Source organism: Nerophis lumbriciformis, linkage group LG32 (genome assembly GCF_033978685.3).
Source record: "Nerophis lumbriciformis linkage group LG32, RoL_Nlum_v2.1, whole genome shotgun sequence".
In the NCBI taxonomy this organism is placed as follows: Eukaryota; Metazoa; Chordata; class Actinopteri; order Syngnathiformes; family Syngnathidae; genus Nerophis; species Nerophis lumbriciformis.
This window is the reverse complement of record NC_084579.2, coordinates 7,290,028-7,312,911: the sequence shown is the minus strand read 5'-3', so window position 1 is coordinate 7,312,911 and position 22,884 is coordinate 7,290,028. Positions and strand designations below refer to the sequence as shown.

At 39.2% G+C, this 22,884-nt stretch overlaps 1 protein-coding gene across 1 annotated transcript in view; it reads left to right on the top strand.

Annotated features, from left to right (window-relative positions):
* Positions 1-19,664, top strand: part of mat2aa (methionine adenosyltransferase 2Aa) — a 31,036-nt gene extending 11,372 nt beyond the window's left edge. Inside the window, exons 5-9 of the mRNA XM_061926967.2 lie at positions 5,946-6,089; positions 6,311-6,529; positions 12,791-12,973; positions 13,040-13,173; positions 18,628-19,664. Coding sequence (XP_061782951.1) covers positions 5,946-6,089; positions 6,311-6,529; positions 12,791-12,973; positions 13,040-13,173; positions 18,628-18,730 — 783 coding nt within the window. The 3' untranslated portion in view covers positions 18,731-19,664. The remainder of the gene's footprint in view (positions 1-5,945; positions 6,090-6,310; positions 6,530-12,790; positions 12,974-13,039; positions 13,174-18,627) is intronic.
* The last annotated feature ends 3,220 nt before the right edge of the window (positions 19,665-22,884 follow it).

Sequence of the window (22,884 nt, the reverse complement as noted above, 5' to 3'; positions counted from 1 at the left end):
AAAGGAAAAAAAAAATGGTAAGCTGCAACAATTTCACCTTAAAATGTAGTGTATATTACTGTAAATGGAAAATCAGTACTGCTGATTTTATGGTAAAAAAAAAAGTCAGCTCAGTTGCCAAAATTTTACTGTAAAATCTACATTTGTTTTTTTTTTTACTGTAAATTTTTAAAAAATGAATTTTTTACAGTAGAAATTTGGCACCTAAGCTGCCAGTTTGTTTGCTGTTTTTTTTAATACTGCAAATCAACAACTGCAGATGTTTCGGTGTATTACTTTAAAGGGGAACATTATCACAATTTCAGAAGGGTTAAAACCATTAAAAATCAGTTCCCAGTGGCTTATTATATTTTTCGAAGTTTTTTTCAAAATTTTACCCATCACGCAATATCCCTAAAAAAAGCTTCAAAGTGCCTGATTTTAACCATCGTTATAAACACCCGTCCATTTTCCTGTGACGTCACATAGTGAAGCCAACATAAACAAACATGGTGGAAAGAACAGCAAGCTATAGCGACATTAGCTCGGATTCAGACTCGGATTTCAGCGGCTTAAGCGATTCAACAGATTACGCATGTATTGAAACAGATGGTTGTAGTGTGGAGGCAGATAGCGAAAACGAAATTGAAGAAGAAACTGAAGCTATTGAGCCATATCGGTTTGAACCGTATGCAAGCGAAACCGACGAAAACGACACGACAGCCAGCGACACGGGAGAAAGCGAGGACAAATTCGCCGATCGCCTTCTAACCAACGATTGGTATGTGTTTGTTTGGCATTAAAGGAAACTAACAACTATGAACTAGGTTTACAGCATATGAAATACATTTGGCAACAACATGCACTTTGAGAGTGCAGACAGCCCAATTTTCATCAATTAATATATTCTGTAGACATACCCTCATCCGCGCTCTTTTCCTGAAAGCTGATCTGTCCAGTTTTGGAGTTGATGTCAGCAGGCCAGGGAAGCTAGGGTCAATAGGGGGTTTAGCTCGCTCGTCTGCGGGAACAAACTGCCGCCATTGCTTGCCGTGTTAGCGAGGTCCTTTGTCCCTAATTGCTCACACACTCCGGCATCTGCTTTGAGTGTCGCACACATTCTTGCCATCTCTGTCGTAGCATAGCTTTCGTCGGTAAAGTGTGCGGAACAAACGTCCAATTTCTTGCCACTTTCGCATCTTTGGGCCACTGGTGCAACTTGAATCCGTCCCTGTTCGTGTTGATACACCCTCCGACAACACACCGACGAGGCATGATGTCTCCAAGGTACGGAAAACAGTCGAAAAAACGGAAAATAACAGAGCTGATTTGACTCGGTGTTTGAGAAAATGGCGGATTGCTTCCCGATGTGACGTCACGTTGTGATGTCATCGCTCCGAGAGCGAATATTAGAAAGGCGTTTAATTCGCCAAAATTCACCCATTTAGAGTTCGGAAATCGGTTAAAAAAATATATGGTCTTTTTTCTGCAACATCAAGGTATATATTGACGCTTACATAGGTCTGGTGATAATGTTCCCCTTTAATAAACAGCACCACAGCTTATTACAGTAAAAAAAGTACTGGTTTTTTTTCATTTAGAGAAAATTGCTGTAAAAACTACAATAAATGTCAAAATGTTACCATGAAATCTATTTCTACTTATGCATTGCACAATTTGATGGATAACTTGCTTTGAAATCATTAGTATTTATTTCTATTTTAAAAATAGTTTGATTGTCTGATAATATATTTTTAAGCAATATTTAAGTTAACAAAATTTGCGATTGCATGGAGTGCATGTATTTTTTTTTTCTGCCAAAATAGAAAGAAAGAATACATTTAGTAAGACAAGTGAACGTACTTTATTGATACATATTATTTCCAGGATTTTGAAGGCCAAATAAAATGAAGTGGCGTGCCATCTGGCCCCCGGACCTTGGGGTTGACACCTGTGCTGTAGTTGATTATAGACATACAAATCTCTTTTAATGTATCATTTTCATCATGCACACCAATTGTTATCAAAGTCTGACTTTATGGAGAGGAGTTATTCTGGATTTGTGTTGCTTAGCGAGTCAATGAAAGGGGACAAACCTCAAATGTTCAATTTATCGTCGCCCACCCGTCATGTAGCCTAGATTTGGATTTGGGCTCATTTGCTCAGAGGAGTTTGTCGAAGTACAACCCCTGGTTTTTGCCCAAAATTGCCAGTCCAAACCAAAATGGCCAACAGTGTTCTGAAAATTTCTTTAAAAAAGTAATTATTTGTAGTTACTTGTATGTTTACCAAAAAAGTGGTTTAATTGCTAACAGAATTACTCTTTAATAAATAATTACTGGGGAAAGTAATTTATATGTTACTTAAAAAACACTTCAAATATCTGGCATATGCAGTTGTGTGTGCTTTTAAAAGGCGGGGCCTGTTGCCTAGTGACATGTGACATGATTGAGGGTTTCAACGGAGCTGTGTGTAAAACATGCACCTGGGGATAGGTTGATTGGCAACACTAAATGGTCCCTAGAGTGTGAATGTTGTCTATCTATCTGTGTTGGCCCTGCGATGAGGTGGCGACTTGTCCAGGGTGTACCCCGCCTTCTGCCCGAATGCAGCTGAGATAGGCTCCAGCGACCTCGAAAGGGACAAGCGGTAGAAAATGGATGGATGGATGGATGTGTTTGTTAGCTTTACCAGTTAACAGCGACAGCTCTATTGAATCTTTTTGTCACATTCAAACACTGAGGACATCTATTAAACAAGACAAAAGGCAAGGAATCAAACAGAGACAGAATTCAATTTGGACTCAATATTGAGGAGAGACATGGCCACTGCACTCTCTGTACAGTCCTGCACCACGCTCTGACGAAGAAGGTTTTCGTCTCCTCCTTTATTCAGATGTTCAATGTTCACGCACCAACACATGTCACAGCAGGAATGGGAAGTATGTAAAACAGTCATTGTTTTCGGTCGCTTTGAAGACCAAGAAGAGGATTTCTCGGGCTTGGGCTCTTCCTGGATCCAGCTGGGGCAGGTGTTGGAGGACAATGGATAACCCCTCCCGTCTCCTGACCACAGCAACTTCAAGAGGGCAGCGGGTCGTAAATAGCGTTGACCTCGGTTACCAAATAGTTGGAAGAGAGTTTGTGAAATACTTCAGAGAGAGTTCGTTTAACACTTCAAAGAGAGTTCCTCTGGAAGTTGAGCAGATGCTGCCATCTGTCCGTGTTGAAATCACAGTGGCGTTTCACGAGCCTTCTTCCTCTTGTTAGGCCTCGAAAGACAGCCTTCATCTTCTCATCAGGAACATAATGTAATATAATGTTTCTTTTGTGATAACTTACAAACAATTATTCCAACACTTTTCATCGGATTGTGTGACCTCTGTTTAGTAAAGAGATGTAATGTGCTCCGATGGCTTTCATATCTTCTTGTCAACAAACGGTGTATTGTTTGGATGGCAAGTTTGTCACTTTAATCATCGATTTGTTCATTTTTCTAATTGTGTGCGTATGTTGTTGTCTGCTGTGTCACAATGTTGCCTCTTCCTATTTGATATCAAGTTCATTTTAGTGCGGTGCTGTTTGTTGCTTTCACTCGTAGAAATATATTTCCTGCATTGAACTTGCTACACTTATGATACAGTCTTGTTGTTGACATAAACGTAGCGTGCCACGTTACAGCAAAAGAGCTAACGGCGTTCTAACGAGGGTTGCAAAGGGGTGGAAAGTTTCTGGTAAATTTCCACGGGAAGTTAAGTTTGGAAATTTTGACCATTTTTTGATTATTCAAAGTTGGAAGCTTGTAAACACTAATGCAATGCCACACAGAGATATAAATAGGCAGCTAAACAATTGGAGTAGTCTTTAAAAATATTTTACTGATGGACACATTAATAGAAATAGGCTAGATGAATAAATGAACACTCAATCAGCATGCTAAATCAAACTATAACCTACATTCTTCTATGACAACAGAATGGCTAGCAGAACAGAAGGCAGAGGAAACTACATGTTTTGATTTAGTATTTGCTAGTTGAACTTTACGGATCACAAAAAAGGTAAATTCGGATCGCTAACGTTGTTAGCATAACAGAATGGGATTTAACATAGAGAAAATTAGCATCACGGCTAACGGACAAATATTTTCGGTTCGTTATGAGACTGTGGTGGTACATAAACCTAGCCAGCTAGAGATATTGGCCCCAAAATTATTTAACAAGTACAGGAACAACTAGCTAGCTTGAGTGGAAGTCTGCTGGAGTAGCCTACAGTCATACAGTAAAAAGCAATTACACCTCTATTAAACTTAAATACCATAGATCAAATATATTTACCCCAGTAATATCATCAAAACTTACCTGACTGGATGAAGTCCTTGGGCTCAAATACTAGTGTGGCCTCAATAGCCCTGCTGTAGTGTGTAGCATGCTGGGAATTATCTGGGCATGTGATGGAAGAATGCACTGCACATGTGATGGAGGAATGCACAGTGCAGGGTTGAAATTAAACTGAATTTGCATTAAATCAGGTTGTTTTAGAATAGAATAGAATAGAAAGTACTTTATTGATCCCTGGGGGAAATTCAGCACCACAGTTCGCTCACAATAGACAATAAACACTTTGTATTTATAATATTCACATGTAAAAAATACCTGTCTATTATACAGCATTATTCACATGTGAATAATATAAATACAGTCTATTATACAGCATTATTCACATGTGAATAATATAAATACAGTCTATTATACAGCATTATTCACATGTGAATAATATAAATACAGTCTATTATACAGCATTATTCACATGTGAATAACACAAATACAGTCTATTATACAGCATTATTCACATGTGAATAATATAAATACAGTCTATTATACAGCATTATTTACATGTGAATAACACAAATACAATCTATTATACAGCATAATTCACATGTGAATAACACAAATACAGTCTATTATACAGCATTCACATGCGAATAATATAAATACAGTCTATTATACAGCATTATTCACATGTGAATAATATAAATATAGTCTATTATACAGCATTATTCACATGTGAATAATATAAATACAGTCTATTATACGGCATTATTCACAAGTGAATAATATTAATACAGTCTATTATACAGCATTATTCACATGTGAATAACACAAATACAGTCTATTATACAGCATTCACATGCGAATAATATAAATACAGTCTATTATACAGCATTATTCACATGTGAATAATATAAATATAGTCTATTATACAGCATTATTCACATGTGAATAATATAAATACAGTCTATTATACAGCATTATTCACATGTGAATAACACAAATACAGTCTATTATACAGCATTCACATGTGGATAATATAAATACAGTCTTATTATACAGCATTATTCACATGTGAATAACGCAAATACAGTCTTATTATACAGCATTATTCACATGTGAATAATATAAATACATTATACATGTACAGTCAAAAGGAACATATGCATTATAAAGTCTGATGGCTTTTTTAGCTAATAATCATGCTGCAAGATCTAGCATGTTGCATTCATTGTTTATTCCCATTAATTTCCCGTTAATTCCCATGGAAAGTTTCCAACTTTGAATATTCCCGGAATTTTGTAACCCTTGTTGTAACAGACCTAAAAGTAAATAATTAGATTACTCGTTAGTAGTAAAAGTAAAGGCGTTACTAATGATGTTATTATATAACATCGTTACTACAAACACTGATGGACAATTTCCTGTTTGTTTCCAAACATCAATTTTTCATGCATCCTCTTGTGATAAACCACTTCCACCAAATGTGGTAATGGTCCGTGAAACTGATGGCAGGGGCTAATTGTTTCTGCATTTTTACAAATGTGAACAGTACCCAACCCTAGGCGCCATTAAAGGAAAGCGAATTAGGACTATCCACCTCCATTCATGCTCAACTTTGCAACTTGGCCTCCCGCAGGGTTTGATGTTCGGCTACGCCACGGACGAAACAGATGAATGCATGCCGCTCACCATTGTCCTGGCCCACAATCTCAACGCCAAGATGGCGGAATTACGCCGCAATGGAACGCTGCCGTGGCTTCGTCCGGACTCCAAAACTCAGGTGACATACAAACACTGTGCCCCGTTTGTGTTGACAACCATCAAGACAATAACGTGTTGAGTCGTTTTTAATGGATAGTGAACCCGTCCTGTTATGCAGGCTGCACACAGACTACTCTAAAGTATTTTCAAATGTCATTTCTATAGTATTGTAAATATGAGGGCTGTGCTCACTTTACACTGTACTTCGAGGTACTGAGTGAGTATGTGTTCCCCATCCAGGTGACAGTCAAGTACAAACAGGACCGCGGTGCCGTGGTGCCGCTGCGCGTCCACACCATCGTGATCTCCGTGCAGCACGACGAGCACGTGGGCCTGGCGGACATGCGTCACAGTCTGAAGGAGCAGGTGATCAAGGCTGTGGTGCCCGCCGGGTACCTGGACGACGACACCATCTACCACCTGCAGCCCAGCGGGCGCTTTGTCATCGGCGGGCCACAGGTAAGACAATTCCTTAGTTGACACTACATTTTTGTAATTTAACCTCTGCTCTAATAAGCAACATGCCTTAATTGCTGAGTTAAATGATTAAGATGTACCGCTATGATACTATCATTCTTTCAAAATACTGTATGTAGGATATAAAGACTATTATTCCCCATTCTGATGTCATATATTTTGAGTTCAGGGATTTATACATGCAAGCCAAACGACATCTATCTTAGCCCAGGGTTCCAAAAAACGGCAAAGTTCTTCTTTCATTATCAGGATCTTTGACTCGCGTTTTGATAAGTGTTATTTGCAGAAAAGCCTTTAAAAAACTGTGCATCTTGTCTTTTAGAAGATCTTTGACATGTGTTTTGTAGTACTTCCAAAAAAAAAAAAAAAACATATCACCATTCTTGACTTTTGCGTTTGCAGTATGTCATTTAGAGCAGTGGTCCCCAACCACCGGGCCGCGGCCCGGTACCGGTCCGTGGACCGATTGGTACCGGGTCGCACAAGAAATAAAAAATATATATATATATATTTTTTTTTTTAATTAAATCAACATAAAAAACACAATATATACATTAAAAATCAATATAGATCAATACAGTCTGCAGGGATACAGTCCGTAAGCACACATGATTGTATTTCTTTATATAAAAAAAACAAAAAAACAAACAAATATGCCTGATAGAAAGCGCTCAGTAAGGCTTCACTTCTCAAAATACGCTAGCGCGATGCTAATTTGCATTGCGGATGCCTTATACATGCTACTGATTAGCAAATGAGAGTGTACTATATAATGCTTGCAAATGAGAGTGTACTATATAATGCTTGCAAATGAGAGTGTACTATATAATACTAGCAAATGAGACTGCAATATATAATACTTGCAAATGATAGTGTACTATATAATACTAGCAAATAAGTGTGTACTATATAATACTAGCAAAATATAGTGTACTATATAATGCTTGCAAATGATAGTATACTATATAATACTAGCAAATAAGAGTGTACTATATAATACTAGCAAAAGATAGTGTACTATATAATACTTGCAAATGAGAGTGTACTATATAATACTTGCAAATGAGAGTGTACTATATAATACTAGCAAATGAGAGTGTACTATATAATACTTGCAAATGAGTGTAATATATAATACTTGCAAATGAGAGTGTACTATATAATACTAGCAAATGAGAGTGTACTATATAATACTAGCAAATGAGAGTGTACTATATAATATTTGCAAATGAGAGTGTACTACCGTATTTTCCGCACCATAAGGCGCCCTGGGTTATAAGCCGCGCCTTCAATGAACGGCATATTTCAAAACTTTGTCCACCTATAAGCCGCCCCGTGTTGTAAGCCGCATCTAACTGCGCTAAAGGAATGTCAAAAAAACAGTCAAATAGGTCAGTCAAACTTTAATAATATATTAAAACCAGCGTGATGTGGGCGCGCATGGAATCGTATATCAACATGGACGGAGCTGCGTGAAAAAAGCCACCCGGCCTCTTCGCGTAAACTTAAACTTACCTTAACCACTCGCTCATCTTTTCTTCATCCATCCCTTCGAGTTAGCTTTTATGATGACGCCGGCTGGAAAGGTCTCTTTTGGCAAGGTCTTCCTTTTGAATATCACCATGGGTGGAAGTTTCTGGCCATTAGCATGGCAAGCTAGAACCACAGTGAAGGATGACTTCTCATTCCCTGTGGTGCGAATATTCACCGTACGTGCTCCCGTTGTATCCACAGTGCGGTTCACAGGAATATCAAAAGTCAGTGGAACCTCGTCCATGTTGATTATGTTCTCTGGCCGGATCTTTTTTCAGCTATCTTGTTTTTACAATATGCACGGAAAGTAGCCAGCTTTTCTTGAAAGTCTTTAGGCAGTTGCTGTGAAATAGTAGTCCGTGTGCGGATGGAGAGATTGCGTCTTTTCATGAACCAGAAACCTGTCGCTTAGTAGGAGCCATTTTGTGGTTTTTACAGATGTAAACACACAAAGGAAATGAAACGTACGGTAATATCCGCGCGCTTCTTCTTCTTCTACGCGGGCGGGTGGTTGCTTACAGTAGAAGAAGAAGCGCTTCCTGTTCTATGGGGGCGGGTGCTTACCTTGGCGGTTGCTTGCGTAGAAGAAGAAGCACTTCCTCTTCTACGGGGAAAAAAGATGGCGGCTGTTTACCGTAGTTGCGAGACCGAAACTTTATGAAAATGAATCTTAATATTAATCCATATATAAAGCGCACCGGGTTATAAGCCGCACTGTCAGCTTTTGAGTAAATTTGTGGTTTTTAGGTGCGGCTAATAGTGCGGAAAATACGGTATATAATATTTGCAAATGAGAGTGTACTATATAATATTTGCAAATGAGAGTGTACTATATAATACTTGCAAATGAGAGTGTACTATATAATGCTTGCAAATGAGAGTGTACTATATAATACTTGCAAATGATGCAAATGAGAGTGTATTATATAATACTAGAAAATGAGAGTGTACTATATAATATTTGCAAATGAGAGTGTACTATATAATACTTGCAAATGATAGTGTACTATATAATACTAGCAAATGAGAGTGTACAATATAATACTTGCAAATGAGAGTGTACTATATAATACTTGCAAATGATAGTGTACTATATAATGCTTGCAAATGAGAGTGTACTATATAATATTTGCAAATGAGAGTGTACTATATAATACTTGCAAATGAGAGTGTACTATATAATGCTTGCAAATGAGAGTGTACATATAATACTTGCAAATGATGCAAATGAGAGTGTACTATATAATACTTGCAAATGATGCAAATGAGAGTGTACTATATAATACTAGAAAATGAGAGTGTACTATATAATATTTGCAAATGAGAGTGTACTATATAATACTTGCAAATGATAGTGTACTATATAATATTTGCAAATGAGAGTGTACTATATAATACTAGCAAATGAGAGTGTACAATATAATATTTGAAAATAAGAGTGTACTATATAATACTTGCAAATGAGAGTGTACTATATAATACTTGCAAATGAGAGTGTACTATATAATGCTTGCAAATGAGAGTGTACTATATAATACTTGCAAATGAGAGTGTACTATATAATGCTTGCAAATGAGAGTGTACTATATAATACTAGCAAATGAGAGTGTACCATATAATACTTGCAAATGAGAGTGTACTATATAACGCTTGCAAATGAGTGTACCATATAATACTTGCAAATGAGAGTGTACTATATAATACTTGCAAATGAGTGTCCTATATAATACTTGCAAATGAGAGTGTACTATATAATACTTGCAAATGAGAGTGTACTATATAATATTTGCAAATGAGAGTGTACTATATAATACTTGCAAATGAGAGTGTACTATATAATGCTTGCAAATGAGAGTGTACTATATAATGCTTGCAAATGAGTGTACTATATAATACTTGCAAATGAGAGTGTACTATATAATGCTTGCAAATGAGAGTGTACTATATAATGCTTGCAAATGAGTGTACTATAATAATACTTGCAAATGAGAGTGTACTATATAATACTAGCAAATGAGAGTGTACAATATAATATTTGAAAATAAGAGTGTACTATATAATACTTGCAAATGATAGTGTACTATATAATCCTTGCAAATGAGAGTGTACTATATAATGCTTGCAAATGAGTGTCCTATATAATGCTTGCAAATGAGAGTGTACTATATAATACCGTATTTTCCGCACTATAAGGCGCACCGGATTATTAGCCGCACCTTCTATGAATTACATATTTCATAATTTTGTCCACCAATAAGCCGCCCCGGACTATAAGCCGCGCCTACGCTGCGCTAAAGTGAATGTCAAAAAAACGCTGCGCTAAAGTGAATGTCAAAAAAACAGTCAGATAGTTCAGTCAAACTTTAATAATATATTGAAAACCAGCGTTCTAACAACTCTGTCCCAAAATGTACGCAAATGTGCAATCACAAACATAGTAAAATTCAAAATGGTGTAGAGCAATAAATAGCAACATAATGTTGCTCTAACGTTAATGTCACAACACACAAAATAAACATAGCGCTCACCTTCTGAAGTTATTCTTCATTCGTAAATCCTTCGAATTCTTCGTCTTCGGTGTCCGAATTGAAAAGTTGCGCAAGCGTGGGATCCAAAAATGGCCGGCTCCGCCTCGTCGAAGTCATCGGATTCAGTGTCGCTGTTGTTGTGCAGCAGTTCTGTGAATCCTGCCTTCCGGAAAGCTCGGACCACAGTTGTGACCGAAACTATCTGCCCAGGCATTTACGATCCACTGGCAGATGTTGGCGTATGTCGACCGGCGCTATCTGCCCGTCTTAGTGAAGGTGTGTTCGCCTTCGGAGCTGTGTGAAAAAAGCCACCCGGCCTCTTCGCGTAAACTTCCCTTAACCACTCGCTCATCTTTTCTTCATCCATCCATCCCTTCGAGTTAGCTTTTATGATGACGCCGGCTGGAAAGGTCTCTTTTGGCAAGGTCTTCCTTTTGAATATCACCATGGGGAGGAAGTTAGCATGGCAAGCTAGAACCACAGTGAAGGATGACTTCTCATTCCCTGTGGTGCGAATATTCACCGTACGTGCTCCCGTTCCACAGTGCGGTTACAGGAATATCAGTTGCTGTGAAATACGGTAGTAATCCGTGTGCGGATGGAGAGATTGCGTCTTTTTATGAACCGGATCCTTGTCCTTTGTAGGAGCCATTTTGTGGTCTTTACAGATGTAAACAGGAAATGAAACGTACGGTGATATCCGCGCGTTTTTTCTTCTTCTTCCGGGGGCGGGTGGTTGCTTAAAGCGCTTCCTGTTCTATGGGGGCGGGTGCTTTCCTTGGCGGTTGCTTGCGTAGAAGAAGAAGCGCTTCCTGTTCTACCGGGAAAAAAGATGGCGGCTGTTTACCGAAGTTGCGAGATCGAAACTTTATGAAAATTAATCGTAATAAAGCGCACCGGGTTATAAGGCGCACTGTTAGCTTTTGAGAAAATTTGTGGTTTTTAGGTGCGCCTTATAGTGCGGAAAATACGGTACTTGCAAATGAGAGTGTACTATATAATACTTGCAAATGAGAGTGTACTATATAATACTTGCAAATGAGAGTGTACTATATAATACTTGCAAATGAGAGTGTACTATATAATACTTGCAAATGAGTGTCCTATATAATACTTGCAAATGAGAGTGTACTATATAATACTTGCAAATGAGAGTGTACTATATAATACTTGCAAATGAGTGTCCTATATAATACTTGCAAATGAGAGTGTACTATATAATACTTGCAAATGAGTGTACTATATAATTCTTGCAAATGAGAGTGTACTATATAATATTTGCAAATGAGAGTGTACTATATAATACTTGCAAATGAGAGTGTACTATATAATGCTTGCAAATGAGAGTGTACTATGTAATACTTGCAAATGAGTGTACTATATAATACTTGCAAATGAGAGTGTACTATATAATGCTTGCAAATGTGAGTGTACTATATAATACTTGCAAATGAGAGTGCAATATATAATACTTGCAAATGAGTGTACTATATAATACTTGCAAATGAGTGTCCTATATAATGCTTGCAAATGAGAGTGTACTATATAATACTTGCAAATGATGCAAATGAGAGTGTATTATATAATACTAGCAAATGAGAGTGTACAATATAATATTTGAAAATAAGAGTGTACTATATAATACTTGCAAATGAGAGTGTACTATATAATACTTGCAAATGAGAGTGTACTATATAATACTTGTAAATGAGTGCCCTATATAATGCTTGCAAATGAGGGTGTACTATATAATACTTGCAAATGAGTGCCCTATATAATGCTTGCAAATGAGAGTGTACTATATAATACTTGCAAATGAGAGTGTACTATATAATACTTGCAAATGAGAGTGTACTATATAATACTTGCAAATGAGACTCAGAAGTGTAAGAAAACTGTTATCATTATCAACTCACTGTTAAATGTTATGTTCAAAAATGAGATTTCATTATTAAAATAATGAAAACATGAAAACAAAAACTCGGTGGAGTAATAGTATTTATTCCCAGCTACCAGGCATTGGTTGAAGAGTGAAAGGAAGCCATCTTTAACTGTATAGTTGAAATATAGCATTCTGTTCAATATTACTGTACAAATGGACCCCTCTACAAAAAGTGCTTCTATTCTAACAAATGCCTGGCACTCTCTGCAGTTGTGTAAACGAACCACAATCTTCTTCCAGGGTGACGCCGGTCTGACCGGCCGCAAGATCATCGTGGACACCTACGGCGGCTGGGGCGCCCACGGGGGCGGCGCCTTCTCGGGCAAGGACTACACCAAGGTGGACCGCTCGGCCGCCTACGCCGCTCGCTGGGTGGCCAAGTCCCTGGTGAAGGCGGGACTCTGCAAGCGTGTCCTGGTCCAGGTGAGGAGGACTCCCACCACAAGGATTGTTCCCCAGTGCTGCCACTAACAAAAGAAACGCTTTTAGGTTTCCTACGCCATCGGCGTGGCACACCCGTTGTCGGTCTCCATCTTCCACTACGGAACGTCCCAGAAGACCGAGAGCGAGCTGCTGGACATCGTGAGGAAGAACTTTGACCTGCGCCCAGGAGTCATTGTCAGGTAGCAGCCTTCACACGTACAGCAGCGCTGGTTTCCATGTAGCGATTACCAATGCCACTTGTCAGCTAGCGATTAGTGCTTTAGTCGCCAGCTAGTGATTAGCAGTGCTCATTTCTAGTTGGCGATTAGCATTGCTAGTTTTTAGCCAGCGTTTAGCAGTGCTAGTTTCCGCGCAGATGCCAGGTTCCATGTAGGTATGAGCAGTGTCTAGTGTCTACATAGCGATTAGCAGCGCTAGTTTCCAGCTAGCGATTAGTGCTCTAGTCGCCGGCAAGCGATTGGCAGTGCTAGTTTCTAGTTGGCCATTAGCAGTGCTAGTTTTAGCTTGCGATTAGCAGTGATAGTTTCCACGCAGAGATTAGTGGCGCTCGTGTCTTGCTAGTGATCAGCAATGCTAGTTGTCAGTTAGCGATTAGTGGTACTAGTTGCCAGTTAACAATTAGCAGCGCTGGTTTCCATGTAGCGATTACCAATGCCACTTGTCAGCTAGCGATTAGTGCTTTAGTCGCCAGCTAGTGATTAGCAGTGCTAATTTCTAGTTGGCGATTAGCATTGCTAGTTTTTAGCCAGCGATTAGCAGTGCTAGTTTTTAGCCAGTGTTTAGCAGTGCTAGTTTCCGCGCAGATGCCAGGTTCCATGTAGGTATGAGCAGTGTCTAGTGTCTAGATAGCGATTAGCAGCGCTAGTTTCCAGCTAGCGATTAGTGCTCTAGTTGCCGGCAAGCGATTGGCAGTGCTAGTTTCTAGTTGGCCATTAGCATTGCTAGTTTTAGCTAGCGATTAGCAGTGATAGTTTCCACGCAGAGATTAGTGGCGCTCGTGTCTTGCTAGTGATCAGCAATGCTAGTTGTCAGTTAGCGATTAGTGGTACTAGTTGCCAGTTAACAATTAGCAGCGCTGGTTTCCATGTAGCGATTACCAATGCCACTTGTCAGCTAGCGATTAGTGCTCTAGTCGCCGGCAAGCGATTGGCAGTGCTAGTTTCTAGTTGGCCATTAGCATTGCTAGTTTTAGCTAGCGATTAGCAGTGATAGTTTCCACGCAGAGATTAGTGGCGCTCGTGTCTTGCTAGTGATCAGCAATGCTAGTTGTCAGTTAGCGATTAGTGGTACTAGTTGCCAGTTAACAATTAGCAGCGCTGGTTTCCATGTAGCGATTACCAATGCCACTTGTCAGCTAGCGATTAGTGCTTTAGTCGCCAGCTAGTGATTAGCAGTGCTAATTTCTAGTTGGCGATTAGCATTGCTAGTTTTTAGCCAGCGATTAGCAGTGCTAGTTTTTAGCCAGCGTTTAGCAGTGCTAGTTTCCGCGCAGATGCCAGGTTCCATGTAGGTATGAGCAGTGTCTAGTGTCTAGATAGCGATTAGCAGCGCTAGTTTCCTGCTAGCGATTAGCGCTCTAGTCGCCGGCAAACGATTGGCAGTGCTAGTTTCTAGTTGGCCATTAGCATTGCTAGTTTTAGCTAGCGATTAGCAGTGATAGTTTCCACGCAGAGATTAGTGGCGCTCGTGTCTTGCTAGTGATCAGCAATGCTAGTTGTCAGTTAGCGATTAGTGGTACTAGTTGCCAGTTAACAATTAGCAGCGCTGGTTTCCATGTAGCGATTACCAATGCCACTTGTCAGCTAGCGATTAGTGCTTTAGTCGCCAGCTAGTGATTAGCAGTGCTAATTTCTAGTTGGCGATTAGCATTGCTAGTTTTTAGCCAGCGATTAGCAGTGCTAGTTTCCGCGCAGATACTAGGTTCCACGTAGGTATGAGCAGTGTCTAGTGTCTAGATAGCGATTAGCAGCGCTAGTTTCCAGCTAGCGATTGGCAGTGCTAGTTTCTAGTTAGCGATTAGCATTGCTAGTTTTTAGCTAGCGATTAGCAGTGCTAGTTTCCATGCAGAGATTTGCGGCGCTAGTGTCGTGCTAGTGATTAGCAATGCTAGTTGTCAGTTAGCGATTAGTGGCACTAGCTGCCAGTTAACAATTAGCAGTGCCGGTTTCCATGTAGCGATCAGCGGTGCTAGTGTCCAGCTAGCGATGACCAATGCTAGTTGTCAGTTAGCAATGAGCAGCGCTAGTTTCCAGCTAGCAATTAGCAGTGCTGTTTTCCATGTAAAGTTTAGTGGCGCTAGTTTCTAGCTAGAGATTTGCAGTGCTGGTTTCTTGTTGGCCATTAGCATTGCTAGTTTTTAGCTAGCGATTAGCAGTGCTAGTTTCCATGCAGAGATTTGCGGCGCTAGTGTCTTGCTAGTGATTAGCAATGCTAGTTGTCAGTTAGCGATTAGTGGCACTAACTGCCAGTTAACAATTAGCAGTGCCGGTTTCCATGTAGCGATCAGCGGTGCTAGTGTCTAGCTAGCAATGACCAATGCTAGTTGTCATTTAGCAATGAGCAGCGCAAGTTTCCAGCTAGCAATTAGCAGTGCTGTTTTCCATGTAAAGTTTAGTGGCGCTAGTTTCTAGCTAGAGATTTGCATTGCTGGTTTCTTGTTGGCCATTAGCATTGCTAGTTTTTAGCTAGCGATTAGCAGTGCTAGTGTCTCGCTAGTGATTAGCAATGCTAGTTGTCAGTTTGCGATTAGTGGCACTAGCTGCCAGTTAACAATTAGCAGTGCCGGTTTCCATGTAGCGATCAGCGGTGCTAGTGTGTAGCTAGCGATGACCAATGCTAGTTGTCAGTTAGCAATTAGCAGCGCTAGTTTCCAGCTAGCAATTAGCAGTGCTGTTTTCCATGTAAAGTTTAGTGGCGCTAGTTTCTAGCTAGAGATTTGCAGTGCTGGTTTCTTGTTGGCCATTAGCATTGCTAGTTTTTAGCTAGCGATTAGCAGTGCTAGTTTCCAGGCAGAGATTAGCGGCGCTAGTGTCTCGCTAGTGATTAGCAATGCTAGTTGTCAGTTAGCGATTAGTGGCACTAGCTGCCAGTTAACAATTAGCAGTGCCGGTTTCCATGTAGCGATCAGCGGTGCTAGTGTCTAGCTAGCGATGACCAATGCTAGTTGTCAGTTAGCAATGAGCAGCGCTAGTTTCCAGCTAGCAATTAGCAGTGCTGTTTTCCATGTAAAGTTTAGTGGCGCTAGTTTCTAGCTAGAGATTTGCAGCGCTGGTTTTTTTTGTTGGCTATTAGTGGCGTTAGTTTCCAGCTGGCAATGATCAGCGCTTGTTGCCAAACACCTCCATGGAAATGCCCCCCTTTACCTCAAAGAACTACTCACCCCCAAATCCTCCACACGACACCTCCGCTCCGGACAGGCTAACCTCCAAAGCTACGAATAATGGGAGACCAGGCTTTCTGCTCTGCCGCTCCCAGTCTGTGGAACGCTCTCCCTGACCACCTGAGGGCACCACAGACTGTGGATGCTTTTAAAAAAAAAAATGGCTTAAAAACCCTTCTTTTTAAAAAAGCCTTTTTTTTTTAGATGTATGCATACTACTTCTAGCTATTAGGCTGTTGTAGTTTTTATTTTTGTTTTTATTTTTATTATCTTTTTATTTGTTTTATTTTTTTAATACACTGTAGCACTTTGAGGTTGTTTACTCAATGTAAAGTGCTTTTTACAAATAAAATCTATTATTATTAGTTGCCATGTAGCGATTAGCACTGCTAGGTTTCCAGTTAGCGATTAGCGACACTAGTTTTTAGCTAGCATTTAGTGGCGCTCGTTTCCAGCTAGCGCTTAGCAGTGCTATGCTGTATTAATGTAATATCTTAGTATTGCACAGCAAGAAGGTAGATTTTCTACAAGATATACAGGTAAAAGCCAGTAAATTAGAATATTTTGAAAAACTTGATTTATTTCAGTAATTGCATTCAAAAGGTGTAACTTGTACATTATATTTATTCATTGCACACAGACTGATGCATTCAAATGTTTATTTCATTTAATTTTGATGATTTGAAGTGGCAACAAATGAAAATCCAAAATTCCGTGTGTCACAAAATTAGAATATTGTGTAAGGGTTAAATTTTGAAGACACCTGGTGCCACAAACTAATCAGCTGATTAACTCAAAACACCTGCAAAGGGCTTTAAATGGTCTCTCAGTCCAGTTCTGAAGCCTACACAAACATGGGGAAGACTTCAGATTTGACAGCTGTCCAAAAGGCAACCATCGACATTGCACAAGGAGGGAAAGACACAAAAGGTTATTGCTGAAGAGGCTGGCTGTTCTCAGAGCTCTGTGTCCAAACACATTAATGGAGAGGCAAAGGGAAGGAAAAACTGTGGTCAGAAAAAGTGTACAAGCGATAGGGATCACCGCGCCCTGGTCAAGATTGTGAAAAAAAACCCATTCAAAAATGTGGGGGAGATTCAGAAGGAGTGGACAGCTGCTGGAGTCAGTGCTTCAAGATCCACCACCAAGAGACGCTTGAAAGACATGGGTTTCAACTGCCGCATACCTCGTGTCAAGCCACTGTTGACCAAGAAACAGCGCGAAAAGCGTCTCACCTGGGCTAAGGAAAAAAAGAGCTGGACTGCTGCTGAGTGGTCCAAAGTCATGTTTTCTGACGAAAGCAAATTTTGCATTTCCTTTGGAAATCGAGGTCCCAGAGTCTGGAGGAAGACAGGAGAGGCACAGGATCCACGTTGCCTGAAGTCTAGTGTAAAGTTTCCACCATCAGTGATGGTTTGGGGTGCCATGTCATCTGCTGGTGTCGGTCCACTCTGTTTCCTGAGATCCAGGGTCAACGCAGCCGTCTACCAGCAAGTTTTAGAGCACTTCATGCTTCCTGCTGCTGACCTGCTCTATGGAGATGGAGATTTCAAGTTCCAACAGGACTTGGCGCCTGCACACAGCGCAAAATCTACCCGTGCCTGGTTTACGGACCATGGTATTTCTGTTCTAAATTGGCCCGCCAACTCCCCTGACCTTAGCCCCATAGAAAATCTGTGGGGTATTGTGAAAAGGAAGATGCAGAATGCCAGACCCAAAAACGCAGAAGAGTTGAAGGCCACTATCAGAGCAACCTGGGCTCTCATAACACCTGAGCAGTGCCAGAAACTCATCGACTCCATGCCACGCCGCATTAACGCAGTAATTGAGGCAAAAGGAGCTCCAACCAAGTATTGAGTATTGTACATGCTCATATTTTTCATTTTCATACTTTTCAGTTGGCCAACATTTCTAAAAATCCCTTTTTTGTATTAGCCTTAAGTAATATTCTAATTTTGTGACACACGGAATTTTGGATTTTCATTTGTTGCCACTTCAAATCATCAAAATTAAATGAAATAAACATTTGAATGCATCAGTCTGTGTGCAATGAATAAATATAATGTACAAGTTACACCTTTTGAATGCAATTACTGAAATAAATCAAGTTTTTCAAAATATTCTAATTTACTGGCTTTTACCTGTATAAGTAGGGCTTCCCTGCTCCTTTTTGATCAGTTTAGAGGTTTTTAGGCCGTAAATTATTGCAGACCCAAATGTACAAACACTGCTTCTCTCCTCCTTCCTGCTTCAGGGAGCTGGACCTGAAGAAGGCCATCTACCAGCGCACTGCAGCCTACGGTCACTTCGGCCGCGAGGTCTTCACCTGGGAAGTTCCCAAGACGCTCAAATACTAACCCACGCTCGCTGTCCATCACTGCTCTTTCCCTGCCGCTGAATGTATCACAAAAAGAATCCTCCCTCGTCCCGTCTCTAAAGAAAGATAAGCACTGTAATCATCCACACCCGTGCTGCCCCTTCAAGCCCTTTTCTGACCTTTGACAGAGAAGTCAGAAGCTGCTATTGACCTTCTTCTTTTGGCTTTGTTGGGCTGCACCTTTAGAACACAACAATTCCATTTTGTCGCTTTTAAATGTCGCAGAGAACGTTCCAAGCGAGGTTTTTTGTAGTTATGGTGATCCTGGGTGTTATTCCAGAGTAGTCCAGACTCTTCATACTTGATGATAAACTTGTGGGACTCAAATCGTTATAAAGTCGTAATCCAGGACTCGCTTCTCGAACAGTTAATTTTGCACTCCCGTCGTCCAGTTTGCTGCACGCCGAAATAAATCGGAAGCTTTTCTCTTAATTTATTCTTAATTATTTATTCCACGACACCCAACGATCATGCCCAATCGCCAAAGTCTGCTGTGTGGTTTCCTGGGTGTACTACAGAGAAACCCGAGAGCCACGCTCAGGTGCAAGTCTGATGTAACGTTCAGGTGCAAAAGGACTTCCCAAAGATGATTTGTTTACGTCCATGAGAGAAGGAGAGAGCCTAATTGGCTGGTGTTGTACAGAGAAACCAGCTTGTTTACACGCTTCATCCTTTTCTCAAAGATGAGTCTTGTCAGTGTGGTTGCTGATTCTGTAAAAGTGCCTTTTTTCCCCCATTTACATGTGTGCCCCCCTTCTCAGGAGTCTGCTCTGCTGTTAAGCTTCTTTATGTCCTAACCCTCCAAATAAAATTACATGCTTTGCTCCTGCATTTTGGATTATGCATTGTATCTCTCTTGTTTGACATCGTAAGAAATTTCTCACACTCTTCAATAAACTATTTCTGTAATTTGATGCTTTTCATCCCAATTATTATTTTATATACTGGTGTGTGTGTTTGTGTGTATATATATATATATATATATATATATATATTTATTAGAGATGCACGGATAGGCAATTATTTCATCCGCAAACGCATCACAAAAGTCGTCAACCATCCGCTATCCACCCGAACCAACATTTTATCAAAACCACACCCGCCCGCACCCGCATATAGACAATGCAAGGCATTAGTGAGGTTATAAAGCTTTTGCCTGTTAAAGAAAGGAGACTGATCCAATGCAAAAGAGACATTCAATGCGTGCCAAGCATTCGTGGCTAAGAGATATTAATGCGTGATAATATTATTTATCATTATTATAATATTATTGTCATTTCCATTAAGAAAGTGTTGACTATTGTTGCCAATGCCCTCAGATCAGGAGTGCGTTCCTCACACTTTGTGTGCGCAGTTGCAGCAAGCAGAACGATGCTTTTAAGAAGTTAAAAAAATGTTTTAGAAAGACTAGGCCTATATTTTCGCTAGGTAAAAAAAATGTTCTGAATTTATTTCAATGAATATTAACTTGTTAACGTTATAATGCTCAAATAGGGACGAGGGCGGGGTGCACAGTGAAGCAGTGAACAATTTCACGACAAAGATGAACCTTTATTGATTGATCTGCAGCCATGATAAAATATCAGACAATCTCCATTGTCAACGACAGGCAGGAAAATAAAGATGAACACATAGCCTATGTTCTAGGCATAGGCTCATACGTTTTTAAATTGAAATAAAAAAATAAATAAAAAATGTGCCTCATAAGCCTTCGGCTGTCAATCACGCGCACAAACTTAAATTATACAATAACATATGTATGTCATCCCCATTTAAACAAAAATAAATTAAATAAATAATAATAATAAATTGCCTGCAACTTATTGGCCAAGGCAAATAGCTGAAGGGGGGAAATCAAACCCATCAGACTGCACTTTATCATCAAACTTGAATTATAATGAAAATAGACGGTCGCGACAAACAAAGCAGGCTAAATATCCTTACATTGTCGCCAATCGGAGATGCGCTTCACTTGAAAGCCAGGCCAAATAATTAACACACATAGTAGTATATCTCGAATAGAAAAAACCACAATAAACAATGCAATTGCCTTAATTCCTTTGCATTGTAGTGCGCCCAAACAACACGTAACCATCAAAATTATTCAGCTGACCGAACTCAATATAGGTAAGACATGGGCTTATTTGGTATAGCCTATAGGTAATGTAGATTAATTCGTTTAACATATCCAACCGTATGTCTACTTACTTTTTTTTTGTTAGCACTATGCAGGAATAAAATGGCATCTACAGTGCCAGGATTCAGGCGAGAGCGCCTGGCCTCTAAAATGCGCCCTGCTGCGCTAAAGGAGCGCTCACTTGCGCCACTTGTTGCTGGGACGCATAGGATTCTCTTGGCAAGGTGTTGTAGTCGTGGGAATGATTGTCCTTGTTTCCCCCAAAAGGAAAGTAGATTTTCTTCTGCTGATCCGTCGAGATGGAAGTTTGTAGAGGAATAATCCTCTACTTCATCAACAAGCACAGGTGTATCCTCCTCCCATTCTGTGAAGTCAATCCTTTTCTTTTTCGGTGATGCACCATCAGCTCCACCTGAAGGACCGATAAAATCTATACGTTTTTTGTATGTGGGTAACAACATTTAACTATGTATATATATTTCCGAATTGGTTCAACCGCCCGAATCTATTTACAATCTATTTTTTTCGTCATATCACCCGCCCGACCCGCGGATTATCCGCGGACTCCGCGGTTGTGTCCGCAAACCGCGCATCTCTAATATATATATATATATATATATATATATATGTATATATATATATATATATATATATATATATATATATATATATATATATATATATATATATATATATATATATATATATATATATATATATACTGGCCAAAAGTTTGGACACACCTTCTCATTCAATGTGTTTTATTTTCATGACTATTTACATTGTAGATTGTCACTGAAGGCATCAAATCTATGAATGAACACATGTGGAGTTATGTACTTAACAAAAAAAAGGTGATATAACTGAAAACATGTTTTATATTCTAGTTTCTTCAAAATAGCCATCCTTTGCTCTGATTACTGCTTTGCCCACTCTTGGCATTCTTTCGATTTGTTTCAAGAGGTAGTCACCTGAAATGGTTTTTACTTCACAAGTGTGCTTGTGTGTGTGTGTGTGTGTGTGTGTGTGTATATATATATATATATATATATATATACACGTATATATATATATATATATATATATATATATATATATATATATATATGTATGTATATATATGGATTCCGAGTCCGGAATCCATGTTGCGGCACTGAGTGACGTGCCTCAACTAGCTGCTGTTCACCGCACCGTCTCTTCTCAGTATTTGAACGGCAAATGTGAAAATTCAGCGATTTTGAATAAAAATAATCTAAAACTGGTGAAGTTAAATGGAAAATAACTTTATAGTATAATCACTGGATACATATAACAATTTAATTTTTTTTTCTTTCTTTTTACATTTTTTTTCTTTCCATGATGGCAGGTGAGGCCCCGCCTCACCTGCCTCTAGTGACTGCACGTCACTGATATATATATATATATATATATATATATATATATATATATATATATATATATACACACACACACACACACACACACACACACACACACACACACACACACACACACACATATATATATATATATATATATATATATATATATATATATATATATGCAGTCACTAGAGGCAGGTGAGGCGGGGCCTCACCTGCATCTAGTGACTGCACGTCACTGATATATATATATATATATATATATATATATATATATATATATATATATATATATATATATATATATATATAGTACATAGTATACAGTAATAAATTGTAAATAAAAACACCATACATTTTACAGTAAAATTATGACCTCTGAGCTGATAAGTTGTTGTTTTCTTACTGTAGAATCTACAGAGGTTTTTTTTTTTTTTACAGTCTATATGTACCAAAATATATAACAATCACATCCTTCGGCAAACATTGTAATAATATAATGAAGTGAATCATTCACCATTTGCTTAATAATTATTCAACTTTGAGGATATATTATATGTGTATTACTTGTGCAGTATATGCATGCATTTTTATATGAGTGTACAATAATATTTT